General features: G+C 55.6%; 1 protein-coding gene across 1 annotated transcript; it reads right to left on the reverse strand.

Moving 5' to 3' along the window:
- Window positions 1-13983: 13983 nt before the first annotated feature.
- Window positions 13984-14677, reverse strand: PPY (pancreatic polypeptide). The gene is made up of 3 exons (XM_035027439.1): window positions 14487-14677; window positions 14161-14232; window positions 13984-14008 (listed from the first exon to the last, which is right to left on the reverse strand). Exons 1-3 carry the CDS (start codon window positions 14675-14677, stop codon window positions 13984-13986), a joined length of 288 nt encoding a protein of 95 aa, XP_034883330.1.
- Between the last annotated feature and the right edge of the window lie 4367 nt (window positions 14678-19044).

Raw genomic sequence — 19044 nt, forward strand, 5'->3', positions numbered from 1 at the left:
CAATTCACCCCTGAGCTCTGGAGGGGATAAATTTGGGTATATAGATATAGGGAAAAGCCATAAAACCAGGCCAAACTCTGCTGAAAGGCCTGGCGCCTCTGAGCTCCCCCCACCCCGTTACTGAGGGAGGAGAAGAAAGTTAGTTAGCGACCCCACATGGTGGAGACTGGAATTGCAGGTTTCTGTTTCCAACCTGAGGCTTGAGGGAGCACACTGTTTCCAACCCTCTCCTCAGCCCTCCAACCAGAAGATTCTCCTAATTCAACTCAGAAAAAAAGTCCCCTTCCCATTATGAAGGCTACCCTCCACTGTCACCTGTCCACCTCTGGGCAGAGAATCACTCAACTAATTGCATTGGGTTGGGAAGTGGAAGGATCTTGAATCCCTCTGAAATATTAATTACTTCTTCTCAATCAGGCAACTACTATGCCACAGCAACCCACAGCAAACCTTCAATCCCATTCAGGATCCCCAAGACAAGGTGGAATCCCAGATTCTGGCCCACTAGGGAGGTGGAATCCAATTCGTTATTCTTACAAACTGCCTCCCCACCCACGCCCCCAGTAACTGTCAGTCGACGGGTATCAAGTATCTCTCTAAAAGGGCCTTACAGAATGCCAGCCCTTCACATCTTTTCAGGACCTTACAGTTGATAAATTGTTTGATTCTCCCAACAGCCCAGTGAGGTTCCGGTGTGGGAAGAAGAACTTCTTGATGCAGAGTACCATGCTCCTATTTTGTTTCAGACAAGGTGCCAGCTTCAGTAGTACCAAGTCGAATATCAGAGTCATTGGCTCCTGATCGCCTGGCTCCGAGTCTAGGGTGTTGGTCAAGGAAGGTGGGCGGTGTCAGACACAAAAAGGACTTTCTGGTGGTATAGTTGAGCGTCCTACCAGAGGTGCAGTAAGTGGGCCCCAAGGAATGAGAGTGCTACTGGCGGGAAATAGAGTAGCTGAGAAGGGAAACAGGTTGGAGGGGTCCAAAATGCATCCCATGGCAGTTAGCGGCTGCCCCTTGGGGTGGGGGGCCCGGGTGCAGAAGAGTGGGGGAGGCCGGGGGGGATAGCGTCCTCTCCCTCTGTGGTCTGTAATTAGCTCAGTCTGCCTTCCTGCCTCCTCAGATCACAAGGGTGCAGTCAGTGTCTCTGCTTCCCCTAAAATCAAGGGTTTTCCTCTGGTGGATGTTCATCGCAGGGCTTTGAGAGTCAGGACACGGAGAGAAATAAAACTCAAAGCGGCTGTTCTGAATTTCTAGCAGATCTGGCGTGGTATAGAGTGATGTTGCGCTCGCGATAACGACCAGCAGGGGCCGCCAACAGCTATCGCAAGCCTACACCCTCACGTCGCCCTGACCCCTGCAACTCGCCAGTCTTGTTCTGGAAACCTTTTCTCTTGGATGTACCTCTCAATGGGGAAAAAAAAAAAAAAGTTTGAAACTCTCACTGCATATATATATGCAGTCACATTACCTCTCTGAGCCTCAATTTTTTCATCTATACAATGGGGATAACCCCCGCCCCCCAAGGGAGAGGACCCATGTAGAGTGACTGTCACAATACAAGGCACACAGAAGGTGCTCCATAAATGCAGCTCCCCTTTGGGTCCGGGTTGAACAGGCTCTAGCTGGGTGCCATCTGGGCAGTGGGTGTTTAGTCTCTGTCCCTGGATATCTGGTGTGCCCATAACTGACCTCAGGTCCTCCCGGGGCAGGCAGGGGCGCATCCCAGGGCTGCTGGTTCCACAGGTATCTGGTATGGATAGTATGTCCTCTTCCCGCTGCCCACACAAGCATTAGTGGCATCTTGCCCGGTCCCATCTGTGCCACCCACTTTTATCCTCTCCTTCCTCCCCTGCTCCCACCAAGTTGCCAAGGGCTTTGCTGTGGACACTGTATAAGGGGGCCAGGCCTAGGTAGCCCATCACCAGAGCAGAGGGATGAGCTTGCAAAAGGCAGTGCAGACCCTAAGAGTGAGAGGGAGCCTTGCTAGCCCCCCCAGTAACCCAATATCCACTGCTGGAGACCCTCACAAGCCAGTGATGCCTCGGAGCCCTCTTGTAGACCTGGAGAGGGCAGGGGTGAGGGGTCAAAGGGAAGAGAGTGGGGGGAGGCTCTAGCCAGTGGGAATGCATGCCCTGAGGACTGTGTGAGGCACTCCAGTTGTTGTTTGGAGACAGAAAGAAAGCAGACAGGAGCGTCCCCACTAGGACTGGTGACCTGGAAGAGGTCACCACGCACGCACATACGCACACACGCCCTGTGCTGCTTCCCACCCCCTGTGCCCTGGGCCAAGGGAGCACTTGTAGAGTGGGTTGGGGCAGAGACGGAAGGGACAGGGACAGGGGCTATGGAAAGCATTAGGGCAGCTTGCTGGGTGACTTCAGGCAAGTCGTTTGGCCTGGGTTGGGTAATATCCACCTCACAGACTCCGCGTAGCCAGGAGGGGGTGACCCATACAAAAGTGCTTTGTGAGCCATGGCAGGGGAGCAGGGTTACCCAGGGCAGGCCCTGGCCATGCCCCTTCCCAGGAAAGCAGGGAGGTCCCAGTCCCAGAGCCATTCTCTGCCCCTCCCCTGCCACACACAGCAAAAGCTCTTTCGCCCTCAGCCCTGCTTGGTGCCAACTGCTCAGCTCCAAGCCTCCCGGCCGGAATCTTCTCTTGCCCTATGCATTGGGGTTTAGCCACCCTGGGCCCACGCTGTGCACCTCTCCTGTCTGAGGTGCCTGAGGGCAGAGTGGGGGACCTCCTATCCCTCCCACAGGGGCTCCAAGGCCTCTGGCTTTTCCATCTCCGGCTGCCTGCTCTGTGCTGCCGTGGGGAGCAGGTGGGCCCTGAGAGGGGGAGAAGTCCGATCATCTCTGCCTCCCGCCACCACCATTGCCCTTCTCCAGGCCAGAGCCCTTGGGGGCAGGGCTGCCCTGTCACCTCCGTGGCTACAGAGCGTGGGAGGGCTCACCATCCCCCGAAGCAGACTGGGACTGTGTGGGTCCAGTGCAGCAGGCCTCAGGGTCTGTGCTGGAGGTGCAGGGAGTGGGGGACATGATGAGTGCTTATGGCAGGAACCCCCTGGGCGTGCCCCTCTCCATCATCCCCTGCCCCGCTCAAAGACCAGCAAAAGGATATGCGCAGGTGGCCGTGTTCCCCCAGGAGCTCTGGGCCTTCCTGAGCCAGGCGGGCGGACACCTGGGAGACATGCACAGCACACGCGGACGGCACACCCGAAGGGCCTGAAGTATGCGCAGGGACGTGTCCGTGGGTGTTTATGCGCGCGTGAGTGGGTTTGTGATTGTCTGTGTGTCTGCATGGATGCACAAATGGGGTAACTGTATGCTGTGTCTACGCACACACACGTGTCTGCACGTGTAGCCTGTGTGGGTCCGTGTGCTGTGTGTGTGTTTGTATGCACACGCGCGTGCATATGTGAGTTAGGGGAGTGCCAGTCTCTGCTACTGTGGAATTCTGAGCACCCTCCCCAGCAGCCCAAACCTGCTTCCCCCATTGCGGTTTTGGGGCTGGGGATAGGAGGCGGAGGAGGAGACCTCCCGAGGACCCTGAAAGTCTCCCTGGGCCCCTCACTGCCCTTCTCATGCTGACCTTCTCATGCTGACCATCTCCTTTCCTGACCCCTCCTCCTCAGCCCCCCACGACTCTGTTTCCTATCCTCACTTTCTCCCTCTCTTACTTACTAGGATCTTAGGTCTTTTGAGGAGGGCTTGACCGGAGTCACTTAGCAGCCCCCAGTCCCTGAGCCCCTGGCATCAGAAACTCAGTTGCTATAATTCAAGGGTCCAAATGGATTTTCTCCAAAGATCAGGCATGAGCTTCAGTCCTGAAGTTCTCTTTGGACCTTCTGTTCTCCCCAGTACTGAATCTTCAACCCAATGACAGTCTTGGGATGTGAGCTCCTATCAGCCAGCTTCACAGCCTGAATGGGCCTGAGTTCCTCTGGTGGTTGCCTCCCTGTTATACACGCACGCACGCACGCATATACACACATGTTCTCCCCTTCCTTCCAACCTACTGGCACTGGTTCCTGGAGGGCTCCCCATTCTCCCAGTTGTTCTTCCTCTCCTGTTCCCTGTGCCCACAGACCTGAATCCAGTCAACTTGCTTTCCAGCCTCCTGGCCCTCTAAAGAGCTCCCTCCTTCCTGCCCTCCCTCCCTCCCTCCCTCCCTCCTCCCTTCCTTCCTTCCTTTCCTCCTTTCAGAAAGAGAGAGAGAGAGCACAAGCTGTGTGTGGGGGGGTGGTACAGAGGGAGAGGGAGAGAGAGAATCTCAAGCAGGCTCCATGCGCAGCTCGAAGCCCGATGCAGGGCTGGATCTCACGACCCTGAGATCACAACCTGAGCCAAAATCAAGAGTCAGGGGCGCCTGGGTGGCTCAGTTGGTTAAGCGACTGCCTTCAGCTCAGGTCATGATCCTGGAGTCCCGGGATCGAGTCCCGCATCGGGCTCCCTGCTCGGCAGGGAGTCTGCTTCTCCCTCTGGACCTCCTCCCTCTCATGCTTTCTCTCATTCTCTCTCTCTCAAATAAATAAATAAAATCTTTAAAAAAAAAAAAAAGAGTCAGATGCTTAACCAACTGAGCCACCCAGGTGCCCCAAGAGCGTCCTTTTCTTGATTCCTTCTGTCTCTCTCCACCCTTCCCCTAAACCTGGCTCACATGGAGAGCTCAGCAAATCTAACAGTAAAGTAGAATTTCAAGGAATTGAAATCATGGTATACAGCTCCATGACACACAGCGGCAAACCCTCAAACACAAAGCCTCCCGGCGTTCTTGTCCACTGCTCTTCCGAGGTCACCACATTCAGGGTCACAACTGACGCACAAAGCCTGCTTGCCCTGAGCTGTCATGGGAGTGCCTGCCCCCAGAGTTCTCCTCTGACAGCATGGATGTGCCCCAGCCTCCCACTCCCTTAGCCAGCCGGCGGATGGGCCCCATTACATTCTTCCCTGGGGGAAGAGGGAGGATGATATGGAGTTAGGAGAAATGGGGGGAGATCTTTTCTTCCCACTCTGTCTGGGGCATTTGCTTAGTTCACCCCACTGCTTAATTTACATTTGTTGATTTTCAAAAAGCTTATTCATAGTTCAAAATCTTCTCCTGCAATAGGAGCTGCTGCTCTGCTCTAACCATCACCCACATGAGCGCTGCTATGTGTTAGCTTCTGTATACATTTCTTTGATCCTCATAACAACTGTCCGAGGCGGTTGAGTACTATTACCCCATTTTACAGATGAAAAGACTGGAGTACAGAGAGATTAAGCAATTTGCCCATTGGCATGACGCTGCGAAGTGGTGGGGCTGGGATGTGACCCCAGGTTGTATGTCCTCAGTCGATGCTGCACCTCACTCCATAGGTACTATTTTTAGCTTTCACTTCTGCACAAATGAAGAAACTAAAGGACAGAGGAGCTCAGTGACTTGCCCAGCATCGCACAGCAAGCAAATGGCAGAGCTTGGCTTAGCAGGTTTTGTTAGTAAGAAAACTTGCTTCATTTTCCATAAATTATTCTCCAATCTACAAAAATACGATAACTCACAAAAACTGCTGAACTTAAATAACATTTAAATTTGACTTAATTTGAGACAATGCATAAAATTATCAGCACTAAAAGAAATAAACATTTAGAAACAGTTTGTAATCTTTCTAGTTGATCCTTTGCTGTTAACCATCACAGCTTTATGTAATCTTGAATTTGTCTAGATTTGATTAAAATACTATTACTAATGTGTCCTAAATCTTTTATTAACTTGGCATCAGACACTGGGCTTGAGAACAGCTTAGCAGCTCTCAAGAGCAGCTAGCCCAAATGTCCTTATGGGAGAGACTTTTGGCTTTCAGAGACTACCTTCCTCCTCCAGTGCAGAAAACCTGGCTACTTGGCCTTGGTCTTCTCATCTGTAAAATGGGAGGTTGGGAGTTGGAACTAGCTTCCTGAATTCCCTTCAAACTCCATCAAAATATGTATCCAAGGAGACAACTTCCCACTCTGCTCATAAAGGAGATAAAAACCCTCTTTCCAACAGGGATTTCCAAGAAGGGGTGTCTTGGTAGGTATTTCTTGAAATATTAATTAGTCCATTCAATGAACACCTGTTCCCACTCCTGTGAAGTTCTTTGGAGATAGTGACTATATCTTATCGACTACTGGAACTCCAGAACCTAAGGCAGTACCTGCCATCAAGTGGGTGCTCAGTTACAAGATGCAGACTCTGGGGGCAGAGCCATGCAACAGTAGCTGGAAAGTTCTCCAGATGATTCCAATGCACAGCCAAGGATGGAATAAGTAAGGGATCGTCATCAGATGATGGGCCTGGTGCGTAGGCAGGTGAGGACCATCAGGCAACTGGATGCAGAGAGGATCCAAGGAGCCCAAGGCAGCGCAGGGAGGGGCCCGGGGAGGCTTCGCAGAGAAGAATTGCCAGAACCGAGTCTCACGATTTTGCAGGGTGGAGGAGTAGAAGACACTCGTTCCAGATAGAAGGAAGAGCACAAGCAAAGGCTGGGGGTATGAAAGAACTGTTTGGGAGGCCCCTGGAGTCTAGCAGGTAGAGGGTCGGACAGGTGCGTCGAGGGAGGAGCCTGTCAATGAGCAGGAGATGTGGCTGAAGAGAGTGGGTGGAAATGCAAATATCCAGAACAGGGGAAGAGGTAAACAGATTGTGGTACATCTTCTTGAAGGAACAGTACTACTCAGCAATAAGAAAAACAAATGGCTGATACGCCTCACAATACGGAGGAATGTCAAAAACGTTCTGCCGAGTGAAAGAAGCCAGACAGAAAGAACATACTGTTTGAGGCCATTTACATGAAGTCTAAGACGGGCAAAACTAATCTATAGAGATGAGCTCAGCCGTCAGGGGCCAGGTGAACTGGACAGGGGCAGGAGGGAACTAGCCGAGGGGATGGAAACGTTCTGTGTCTTGACTGTGGGGGTGGTTACACATTTGTCAGAACTCCTCCAATGGGGCGCTTCAAGTGGGCGACTTTTACTGTGTTTAAATTATACTTCTCCAAAGTTGTTTTTGAAGGTTTGTTTTTTTGTTTTTTAAGTGGGCTGAGGTCAAATTGTGAAGGACCTCAAATGTCATGCTAAGAAGTTTGGACTTAATCCAGGAAGTCATGGAAGGCTTATTAGTCAAAGGTTTTTCAGTTTGCTTTGGTCTGGCTTGGTAGCAAGTAAAAATCCAATTTAAGCCAGATTAAGTAAAAGAGAGAATTTCTCTGAAGGGTCCTGGGGCGAATCACAAAGTTCAAGGAAGACTTGGGGCCAGAAGCCTGAGGAACCTTCTCTCAGCTTTGTCTCCCAATAGCCCCATGACCTAGCTCTAGTGTTTCCCTCATAGCTGAGGACACCGGGCTCAGAGAAGCAAAGCAACTTGTCCAGGACACACAGCCAACAAGCGGCGATGTCAAGCTTGGAACCCTGGTCAGTCTGATGCCAATGCCTGTGTCTTGACCATCAGGCTTGGAGAAGCAGGGAAGAGTTTACTCAAAAAGGCCCCTGGGAAAAACAGAGCCAAGAAGATGGAGGAAGAATGGGAGTGAGGAGGGGATGCAGAGCATGGTAAGCAACCCCACTGGAGTCAGGAGGAGCTGACAGGCCAAGGGACCAGGAGGTGATTGAGGGGAGACTCTGGACTGCAGATGGCCTGAATCCCAAGGGACAGAAAGGTGTGTAACTGACTGGGGGTAGCTTTCCAAGAAGATAGGACTGCTTCTCCAGATCTGAGTCAGTCCTGAGCTTGAATCTCATGCCTCCTGGCCTTGGATAGTCTCCTAAATTCTCTGAGCCTGTTTCCTCAAATGCAAAAGGAGTTAACGCCTGCAAGTGTCATTAAAATCAGAGACACTGCAACAGAATGCTTCTCCCCGTACCTGGCACTGAGCATCAGCAGTAATTGTCAGTTATTAGTATATAACTATATGCTCCACAGAGCCTTTATGATTGTGACAGTACCTTGGGATTGTGATTATTATTGTGATAATAATATTTGAGTGCTTCGTGTCTCCTTCCTCAACCTGCTCACTCTCATCTTCCGAACCAGGAAGGCAGGTAGATACACACCATCCCTCAGAACTTGACAGTTCCTGAAATGAGTGAGTGAGTCCAGAAGAGTGAGGGACTGAGAACCTTTGGGGCCTTGTGGAGAAGCCCCGGGGTTTGTAAGGGCAGCTTGGGTCCTCACAGCCGAGGCTGCAAGAGGACACATCGTTGGAGCTCTTTCGGGAATGGGGTCATCAACACTGGGCTTGTGTCTAAGTGGAGTAAGAGACAGCCTGTTTGTTGGGATTTGGGGTACACTGACACCTAGATCTCTCCTCCCAACTTGTACTATGGAATTTTATCATGGGAATCTCATTTCTTTTTCTTGAGAGTCTTGGTTCCATGGAAATGCTGTCCTGTCTCTCTTCGCTGCTGAGCCATCCCATAAACTTGGTGACATTGACATTGAGTTTCTCACCCCTTCCCCTAAGGAAGAAGTGAGGATGCGGGGGGGGGGGGGGGGGGGGAAGGGGGCCCCCCCGGGGTGGGGGGTTCACATATGTTAATCTCTGTGTGCCAGAAGTTGTCCAAGGGCTTCAGCTACATCATTCCACTGGATCCTCACGAGAGCCCTAAGGCTATAGATGTGATCAGCTCCGTTTCGCAGATGAGGATGCGGAGGCTCAGGGAAGGTAATGTCCCTTAATCAAGGTCACACAGCCAGGAAGTGGTAAAGTCAGGATTCCTACCCAGAAGCCCCTGCTCTTCCTACTGTGTTTCTTCTGGGGGTGCGGGGATTGGCATGAAAAAGCTTCATTCCACATTTTACAGCCTCGCCACAGAGAAGCAGCAATGTTGAGCAGCTCGAGGGGCCCTAACGGCCACACAGCCAAGGCTCTGTGACCTGAAGCAGCCCAAGCCCTGAGTTCATCATTCAGCCAGCTGAGACCCACCACACTCCAGAAAGCTCCGCAGGTCTCCCATCAGGGTCTCCAAAGTAGCTAGGCAGGCCGCAAAAATCTCCAGAATGATCAGTAGGGCCTGCAATCCTAAGGCAGAAATCTTAACCTCACTCAGGCCCCTGCCGGCAGGCCTGGAAGCCAGGAGTAGGGGCGCTGAGCCCCCAGCTGGGTGGGAAGGGGCACCTGATCTCTCAGCCTAGCCCCCTCCCAACCCCAAGAACAGTCCCTGGGCAAAGCACAGCCCCCTCTCAACCCCAGAGACAGTTCCTCCCTGGGATCTGTAGACTTGAGGCAAAAGGTGACCCCGACTCCCCAGTGCTTCCCGCCTCTGCCACCCCCACCACTGGGCCCCTGGCACGAACTGTGCCCAGATCAGGACAGCCAGCAGCCCGTGTGCCTCCACCCCCACTTTCTCCCTGTTCCCAACTCCCAGGTTAGGACACGGGGCAGGAGGAGGCCAAGCTGGGCGTGGGGCCTTTGTGGGAAAGGGGGCATGGACCTGAAGGAATATAAAGGGCCTCGGAGGTCCTTGCCGGAAACCCTCTGCTGTGCTGCCCTGCACCTGCCCAGCACCATGGTAATGTCTGGCGGCTGAGTCTGGGACCCCTGGCGGCTATGCTCTCCAGGAGCTAGGGGACGGAGGGGCATGAAGGAATGAGACCAGGGTAGCAGCCTCTGCCAGTCTACCGCCAGGACGGCTGCCAGGGTTTCCGGTGCCTGCTTTGGGTGGTGGGGGTGAGGGGCTTTCCTGGTCAAGAGAGGGTTGAGGGCCCCAGGGGTGCGTCTCACGGGTGTAGGCACCACGGTGTGTGAATCTCGGGATGTGCTGCGTGTTGCCAGCATCACGTTCCCTGTGCACAGCTGGGTGCACACGTGGGGACCCCGGGGCTGGCATTCCAGCGTGCGGCTGCGTTAGTCATTCACTTAACACGTACTGTCGAGCACCTGCCGAGCGTCAGGCGCTGTTCCGGGTGCTTGCGCTACATCAGTGAGCAGAACAGGCGGAGGCCAGCTGTGACGCCGCTTCCATCGGGGGAGGAGGGGCGTGCCTCGTGGGAGAGATGACAATTTTTAAAAAGCAGAGAACACAGTAAGTTAGAAGGTGACGCACAAGGGGAAGGTGCAAGATGAAGGGATGGGCTGCCGTTCTGCATAGGGGCGTCAGCGTAGGACCCATTTAGGAGGTGCGGTTTGAGCTGATGCCTGAAGGAGGTGAGGAAGTTGGCCGTGCCCGTCCCTGTCGGGAGGAAGTCTTCCAGGCAAGAGAACCGCAGGTCTGGCATGTTTGAGGAACAGCAAGGAGGCGGGAGAGGCTGGAGCGCGGTGAGCAAGTGGTTGCGGAAGAGGCCGGTGAGGTCAGGGAGCTGAGCAGGCGCTCCGCGCAGCCCCCGAGGGCCCAGCCGGGGGTGCGCCTCCCCGGCCGTCCCCACCGCCCCGTTCCCCCGGCGCTTTGTGCGTGGGGGCATCACTGCGCATGTGCGCCCCACTCGGCCTGGGCACGGGGACGCCCCGGGGACAGACGCGGCGCTGAGTCCACCAGCCGCGTGTCGGCGGAGGGCGTCACGTGACACCCCGCGGCTCTGTCTGCCCCGCCCCCGCCCCAGGCGCCGGCTCTGCGCTGCGCGTGCGCACTGGCCCTGCTGTGCCTGGTGCCGCTTCGGCTGTGGCCCCGGGGTGCCCTGGGGGAGGAGCTGCAACTGCGGGAGGCCCCCGAGCCCAGGGCGGCCGACTGGATGGCCAACCTCGCCCACTTCAACAAGTACCTAGAGAAGCTCTTCAACAGCAGGTGGGCAGGGGTGGGGCGGGGCGGGGTGGGGTGGGGGGAGAGCCGGAGGGAGGGAGGACGGGCCGAGGGTGCGGGAGGACACGGACATCACCCGGCACCCCACCCACCGCCCTCGCCACCCCATGATCTGTGCAAAGACCTGTTCCCCAGCTTGAAGTCTAAGGACACCGAGAAATCTAAAAACGTTAAAAACCCCAAGAAAGCCGCGAACACCACAAAAACCGCACCAGCAAACACCGTGAAACCCCTCCCGGGGAATGCTACGAACCCCCCCCAGCGGACCGCTGGGAAACCCCAACCGCCGCTGTCCTCCCAGGGCCCCAGGTAGGAGAGCCTGGGCAAGCTGGCACCCATCCGGAGCCACAGAACTGGGGGCAGCTTGGGCTGGAACGAGAGGAAGCCCTGGGGGAAAGGGGGAGATACCAGGGCCCCAGGGACTTCCTTCTCCAGGCAGGGCCCACACCTCAGATGCCTGACTCAAGTCTCCTGGCCCACCGACCCCCTTTGTATCCTCAAAGGAGCCTTAATTCCTATCTGCCCACCTCCCTCACTCCCCCTCCCCCCAGAACAATAAAGAAATATCTCTATGGCTTGGTGACTTCTGTGGGCCCTAGGTAAGAAGGGACCTGTCCTTCAAGGGGAGAGAGGACCCCGGAGTTCCTACTGTGAGAGAAGACCTCTTCTGCAGGTCTGTCCTGCCTCCTCCCTGCCATCCATGCACCTGCCCCCCACTTACACACGTTCACCACTTGGGGGGGCCTCTAACCAGAGGGCCAGCAGAGGCGAGAGGAGCAGGTCCCAGCAACCTCAAAGGAGGGGGCTCCATCCAGGATCCCCTCCCACGCAAGTGTCTCCATAGAGCAGGGCAGCTCGATGCTAGCCCCGGATGTCCCGTGTTGGCCCGGGAACGAGCAGCAGGGCTTCTGCCTGCCCCTCAAGGTGAAGAAGTCCTGCCTGGGCCTCCAGGACCCTCTCAGCCTGACTGGCAATGAGCCAGCAGGGCCTGTCCCTGAGAAGCTGGGTGGGAGGGTGGCACTCTCCTTCGGTGGGGTGACCATCAGAAGGCCTGGGCAGGGGGCAGGGGCAGAGGCTCTCAGCTTCAGAGGCACCTCTCACGAGCCACCTCTCACATACCAGTATGTCCTGAGCAGGATCCTAATTCCTGCCCCTGGGAAGTGTCTACCTCTCTCCCTACTCAGAGCCTATCACCTTGGCTGCCAGAGAAAATTCTGGGGCTTCAGCCTCCGCCTCCATAATCCAAACTCAAACTTTGTTCTGCTGAAACCACATCCCGCCCCTCTCCCCCCCGCCACTCCCTTGGGTGTGAGAATCATCCTGAGCCAAGCATTTGCCTGGTGGCTGCATCCTCTCCAGCCCTGTGCCTTTTAGGGCCTGGATCCACTTTCGGGTCATTTGCACACTCCAGACTAGCCAGGACTTGAGGAGAAACACGATTGTCTTTGTCCTGGGATCAGGGTGAGGTGCTGAGTCCAGGAAAGGGGAGCCTCTCATCCATCAAACCCACAGCCCCGTCTTTTCAGGCGGAGCACATGGGGGAGGCCGGAGAAGCCATTCCAGGAGCCAGAAAGGTTCTAATTCTCTCACTTCTCAACCATCCCTGCCATGACGATCCCTTCAAATTCCAAAATTTGTTGGAATTCAGATTTCCAACAAATCGATCCTAGAGCATATGGGTGCACACAGAGATCATAATAGCACATCCATGGGTTTGCTTGCTGAAAGAGGAATTGTTCAAGGAATTCTCAGCATTTTCACTCCCTCCGGCTGCAAACACCTGGGTTGTTTGGGGTTTTTTAAAAAAGATTTATTTAGGGCGCCTGGGTGGCTCAGTTGGTTAAGTGACTGCCTTCGGCTCAGGTCATGATCCTGGAGTCCCGGGATCGAGTCCCGGGATCGAGTCCCGCATCGGGCTCCCTGCTCGGCAGGGAGTCTGCTTCTCCCTCTGACCCTCCCCCCTCTCATGTGCTCTCTCTCATTCTCTCTCTCAAATAAATAAATCTTAAAAAAAAAAAGATTTATTTATTTTTATTTTAAAGAGAGTGTGTGTGAGTGGGGGGAGGAGCAGAGAGAGAGACTCTCAAGCAGACTCCCCCCTGAGTGTGGAGCCTGATCCCAGGACCCTGAGATCACGACCTGAGCTAGAATCAAGAGTCAGACGCTCAAACGACTGCGCCACCAGGTGCCCCACATGCTCAATGTTTCATACGTGTTATTTCATGTCTTGCTCACTGCAACCCTATCATCCTTCTCTACGGATGAAGAGTCTGAGGCTCAGAGAGGTTGTAGCAGACAGACAGACACACAGACAGAGAGGGGCAGATCTTGGGATCAGAGCCGAGTTCCTCTGATTCCGAAGCTGGTGCTATGTGCCTGGACTAGCCTGCTGTCTGTGCCGGACCTGGGAGAAGCTGCCGCAGCTTGCTGAGCCTCAGCCTTGGCCTCTGTAGAGTGAGGAGAACAGTATCTCCCTCACTGGGTTGTTGGGAGGCTTGCACGCCCCGGCACACAGTCTCCTTTTCCCAATAGTCTGCACAGGACACCGTCTCCAGGCCCCTCCCCATCACAGTCCCCCTGCGCTGGCCGTGCTTCTGCTGGGCCCCGTGCCCCCTGGTGAGCTGTGCTCCTACTGAACACACATAGTGACCCATCTCCGACCTGCCAGAGGAGGGCAGCTGGTGACTTGACACAGTCACTCCTCCGGGCTGGGTCGTTGCCTCTGGCCCTGTGCCAAGGACACTTTAGTATACATCCGTACTTCACCTAGTGCCTACGTGTTGAAAAACATTGGTGGGGGTGCGTTTGGGGGCACGGTTGTCATCAGGCTATTGACCAGGAAGGTTTAGAAGTGCTGAAATGGGAAGATTCAAGCCTCACTCACTTGCTGAATGGCCTTGGAGGAGTCCCTGCCTCCCTTTGGGCCTGCCCCTCTGTGAAGCAGAGGATGAGCTGGATGGCTCTGACCACCCCGCAGGCCTTCTGGATCCCTGACAATACCCTCCTTTCCCTCCTGGGCCTCCCTCCCCTCCTCCTGTCTCTCCAGAGCACTTGGCCCGCTCCTGCCCCCACGAGGGGTCCACAGAGACACACACAGAGAGAAGCTCTGACTTGGATTTGCTTTATTTAGTCTGCGTGGGAGCAGGGAGCAAGCTTCGGCCATTGCCAAGGGTGCAGAGGGGGGAGGTGGGCCGGCATTGCCCTTGGAGTCCAAGGAGGCAGGAGGTGGCGTTACAAGTCCATCGGGCTGAGCTCCCTGTGAGGAGGGGGCAGAACGTGGCAGTCGGAGGGGACAGTCCTCCCACCCTCAGGAGACCTCGGGCCAGCCCTGGGCCTTTGTTCTCCCCTTCCCGCACCCCCATTTCAGCCCCAGGGATCTAGGCACACAGAGCAGGGAAGCAAACCCACCTGGGGGCAGCAGCGCGGGGGGAGCCCCACTCCAGGATGTCCCGCGTTTCTTCTCTGTCTCTCTTCCCGTACCTGGCAGGGGAGAGGCAGCTGGGACAAGCACCGTGCCCACGTGCCGGCTCACCTGCCTCATGCCCACCCTGGGCACCCACCCCCCCACCCCCTGCCCGGGGCCTGGGGCTGCAGGCCTGGTCAGTGGAGATGCCCTGCTTTCCCCAGAGCGTGGCAGGGGCTGGGGCTGGGGCCGGGGGCGGGGCCCAGGGCCGCGGGGACTGGGATCTCTCTCTCTCTCTCTCTCTCTCTCTCTCTCTCTTTCTCGGACACACCTGGGCCTGGTCAGCATGTTGATGTATCTGCGGAGCTCAGCCGCGTACTGGGCCAGCTGCTCTGGCGTGGCATTTTCCCCCAGGTACACTGGCTCCAGGGGGGCCCCCCGGGCCCCCCGCGGCGGCGGCAGCCACAGAGCCACGCAGGTGGGCAGGAGCAGCAGGGAGAGGAAGTGGCGGGCGGCGGGCATCTGAGGAGCAAGGCGTGGGGAAGTTAGAGGCAGAACGGAGCCCACCTGCCCCGCTCCTTAGCCCCTCACCCATTTCTCCAAGCCTGGGGACGAAGGGGCAGAGCGAAGGGCCCCTCGGACCTGCCCGCCCCGGAGAGTGCGGTCGGCAGCCCCAGTCTGCAGCCAGGCCCTTGGCAAAGTCAAAAAGCATAGCAGAGAAGGTGGGGACCTGGGGCAGGGGACCCAGGACTCATGGCATCCAGGGCCTGGTGGCTCTGAGGAGGCAGATGCGGGGTGGGACGAAGAGGTGCTCCAGCTCACCGACTGGGTGGGAGCGCACAGAATGAACTTGTGAACCGAAGGACAGAAATCCAGGGCCCCTGGGTCTGCCGCCCCCCCCGCCGCCCTCCGCCAGGGTAGACATTCAGGGACAGGTCCTGGAGATGACAATGTTGCCCGTGTCGCTCCCAGCCGAGAGGCACGGTCGCACCCTCGGACCCTGTCACTCACAAGGCTGCGGTCACATTTGTGTGCACGGCCACCACTCACTCCCCGCACACGTTTTCAGTCTTCTAGTCAGCAGACTGCTCTTCCAGGGTGAGAGATTCGTCCAGATGTGGAGCTAGACCCAAGCAGGACCCCAGACCTCCCAATACCACCTCTCTGTTCTGCAAAGCTCCTTCTCCCACCCCAGGCCCCTAATCCCAAGGACCCCCCCAGGGCCCGGCCTTCCCCTTCCCCCCCGCCCAGGCTGGGACCACTTACCCTGAGTCCTGAGGGCCGGATGTCCCTACCCTCCCCTGTGCCCCTTTATAGTCCTCAGCCCCCCAGAGTCCCCGCCTCCTGTCAGCCTCTCTCACTCCCCAGCCCTCACCCCCTCCTCCCACCGTCTCCCTGGTACCCGCAGCACCAGCCCTGGGGCCAGGGCTGGGAGGGGGACAGGGCCGCAGTATAACAGGTAAAAGTGGGCCTCCAGGTCTCCTGTGGGACGCCATCTGCCTTTGGGCACCAGAGCAGGCTTGGTTCAAGAAGAATGGGGGGTCCTAGGACCTCAGGATGACTGAAGGGTTCTGGTCCCAGGCCTCAGAACAGCCCCTCCAGCCTCCCACGAATTCCCTCCAGGCATAAGATTGAGGCTGGGGTTCCAAGATGCCAGGATGAGGACTCAGGACTTCCTTTCCAGGTGTGACGAGGACAAAGTGGGAACAGGGAAGTTGGGGGAGAGATGCCTTAGGTAACTAGACAATGTGGAAAGGAGTGGGGACCCAGGCAGGGAGAGACCTGGCTGGTGTATGGGGTACAGAATGAGAACCCATGTGCCTGGGGTCAGGAGTATTGGAGTCGGGGGGAGTGGGTGCCAGAGCCATTTCCCGGAGTTCCTTTCCAAGGCAGTGATCAACCAGCATCATAAAGCCTTGAACTTTCCAATGTGCTCCTAGCTCAATCACCTCACCGAGTCCCTGCAACGACCCATCTTACAGATTCAGAAACTAACTCAGAGACTTTAAGTAACTAGCCTCAGACCACATAACTAGTCAGTGGGAAATCCAGAGTTTAAAACAAAAGTCTAATTCCAAAATCTGGACTCTTTTTTCCTAAGCGGGGCTGTCAAAGTATTGCTATAATTTCCCATGTTTTGGCTGAGCAACGTGAGGCTCACAGAGGTGAAGAGCCTTGCCCCAAACCACACAGCCACCTAGGACTCAAGTTCTGGCTTGAAATCCCAAGGCCACCATCCCAATAGTGCCGCCTCACCTCCACCCCCAGGAGCCTCCGAGTCTGCCCAGCTCCGCGGCCCTTCCTCCACCCCCAGCCCCCTCCCCAGCTCAGGCCAAGGAGCAGTAACTGGCTGTGTCTGAATGACACACTGAAGCCTGAGTAGGGAGGGCAAGACCTTTTACCGCTGAGGTTCTACTGTCCCAGATCAAGACACTAAAAGTGTGTGTGTTATGGGGGGAGTCGTAGAGGGTGTGATGGCTGGAGGTGTTACCCCAGGGATCTAGCATAGCGGGCTTAAAGGTCCAAATCCTGGCTTTGCCACTGGCTCTGTGGGACCCTGGAAAATAATTCCATTAGCCTCTCTGAGCTTTGATTTTCCTCCACGTAGTGAGGATAAAGAAAGTCTCAGTAAATGTCTGTTCTGCCTTGTTCCACTCAATTCTGGTTTCCGGTAACAAGAAGAACAATAATGCTTCACCAGACAACAGCTTACATCCCAAAAACAAACATGGAGGTCGGGCTGTCCCGCCAAGCCCTGGGCTTGGTGTCCACTTTGCAAAACAAAGGAGGTGAGGCCGCAGAAGCTGCATTGTGCCACCAGGGGGCGCCAGTCTCCAGCCCTAGTTGGAGGGTCTGGCGTCAGGCAAGATTGCAGCCTGGTGGGACCTGTTCTGGCCACTACATATGTCAGGACCCGGCCCCTGCAGACAGATGGTAGATCTGGGGGTTGGCTCTGGTGCTGGGGGCCAGTTATGGTTTTGTCCTGTGCCTAAGAAATGACTTGTAGTCCACGATGTCAACTGAACTTATAGCTGTCATTTTTCTCCTTTGCAAACAACAGATTCCCCTTCTGGGTCCTCTCAGGGATGTTGGGACAAAAGAAGAGGGGGAGGTAGTGGGTGTGCTTTCTGAACTGTATGGCCAGATCCAGAACCGGGTGATGCTGCTCGCTCATCTGCCTGTGTTCCGAGGGCTTGCCACTTAGAGAAGGCACCAAGTACTCACCTGCAGTGAGTGGACCAAATGAAATGGAAAAGGTCCCTCTCCGCCTGCCCAGCCCCACGCCTTCTAGGACGGGGAGGATGGATGGCCACTGGGCTGCATTAGGGATGGAGTGAGGGCTTCAGTGAAACTAGGAGAGGAACACCCAGGAACACCTGGGGTCACATGGTGAGGCCGAGTGCACCGTAGCAAGCGGGGTGGGGGTCCCCACATACAGGACTGCAAAGGCAGGAATTTGGCCAGCATCACATCCTCCATACCCGCCTCTCACAAGAGTGCCTCCAAAGCAGCCTGGCCCAGCTCTTAGGACCATGTCTTATTCCTGCACTGGGTGGCAGCAGCAGAGGTAGGGACCGGTGACTGCCCCCGGATGCCAGGAACCCAGGGGGTCCCCTATTAGCTGGAGAAACCCTTAGGCTGAGGACAGCTCTCTCACACACACACATATACACACACATGCACACACACACACCCTGAGCCCCCATCCCACTCCCTCCAAATCAATGCAGGCCTGACTGGGGACTCAGGTCACTCATTTGGAGATTGGACTCTGCCCCCACTTCTCTCTTCCCAGGAGACTCCATCTGCAACCAGGGCCCCTGCAGGCACCGAAGTGTTCAGTATTTTTCCCTCCCTGCCCACAGCACCTGCAAAAGCAAATCCTATCATTGTCAGCCCAGATTTTTCCTAAAGAGGGGCTGGGTGTGGAAGGAGGAGAATTTTTCCTTTGGGGGAGTTGAAGGGAGAGTTGCCAGAGCAGTTTTGAAAAGGGTTAGAAGTGAGTAAGAGAGAAGAGAATAAAAGAGTGGGTGGCTCAGTCACTAAGCGTCTGCCTTCAGCTCAGGTCATGATCCCAGGGTCCTGGGATGGAGCCCCGCATCGGGCTCCCTGCTCCGCGGGAGGCCTGCTTCTCCCTCTCCCACTCCTCCTGCTTGTGTTCCCTCTCTCGCTGCCTCTCTCTCTGTCAAATAAATAAATAAATAAAAATAAACGTGTCAGACTGTAGATTCAGCTGTACTTCTCATTAGCTCTACCACTCACTAGCTGTGTGACCTTTGGCAAAGTACATAATCTCTCTGAGCCTAAGCAGTGAAATCTTATTATTATTATTTAAGGTATATTTAAGGTATAACCAGTGTAACCAGTGAAGAAAGACAGGCAGTGAAATGGAATGACTCGGCCAGAGTCACACGGCTGACTAATGGCAGACAGAACTCAAATCCAGATCTTTTGTCTCGGACGTCCCTGTCCTCGCTGCCCCCGCTGCCCACCTGCCACCGCGGGACTCATGGGCATAGGCCTGTGTGAGAGCTCAGATTCAGGCTGTTCGAAGGAGAGCGTGTTTGTAACAGATAACGTGAGTTGCCCCACTACCCTCTCTCCTCCTTCCATCGTAAAAGAGCCTGAGAACAGCCCTTGGCCACTCGGCCCGCTAAGGACATCTCCGGGGTGGTGCCGGCCGCGAGGTGGGGCCACGTGACTGAGCTCCAGCCAATGAGATGAGTGATTAGGGGCCTCGCGCCATTCAGCTCGGGGAGTGGACGTGCAGTCCTGAGGCCGATTGTCCACAGAAAGATGGCCACAGAAAGATGGCCACAGAAGATGGCCACAGAAAGATGACCACAGAAAGATGACCACAGAAAGATGGCCACAGAAAGATGACCACA

The sequence above is a fragment of the Mirounga leonina genome, unplaced genomic scaffold, assembly GCF_011800145.1.
Source record: "Mirounga leonina isolate KUSES-001 unplaced genomic scaffold, KU_Mleo_1.0 Mir_200, whole genome shotgun sequence".
Taxonomy (NCBI): Eukaryota; Metazoa; Chordata; class Mammalia; order Carnivora; family Phocidae; genus Mirounga; species Mirounga leonina.

Bases quoted from the DNA above. Each gene is read 5' to 3' on its own strand.
- PPY (XM_035027439.1), bottom strand. From the start codon at position 14,677: ATGCCCGCCGCCCGCCACTTCCTCTCCCTGCTGCTCCTGCCCACCTGC. The intron at 14,233-14,486 runs GTGTGTCCGAGA...CTCCCCTGCCAG, and splicing joins AACATGCTGACCAGGCCCAG to GTACGGGAAGAGAGACAGAG. The intron at 14,009-14,160 runs GTGGGTTTGCTT...CCCTCCTCACAG, and splicing joins CCCCGCGCTGCTGCCCCCAG to GGAGCTCAGCCCGATGGACT.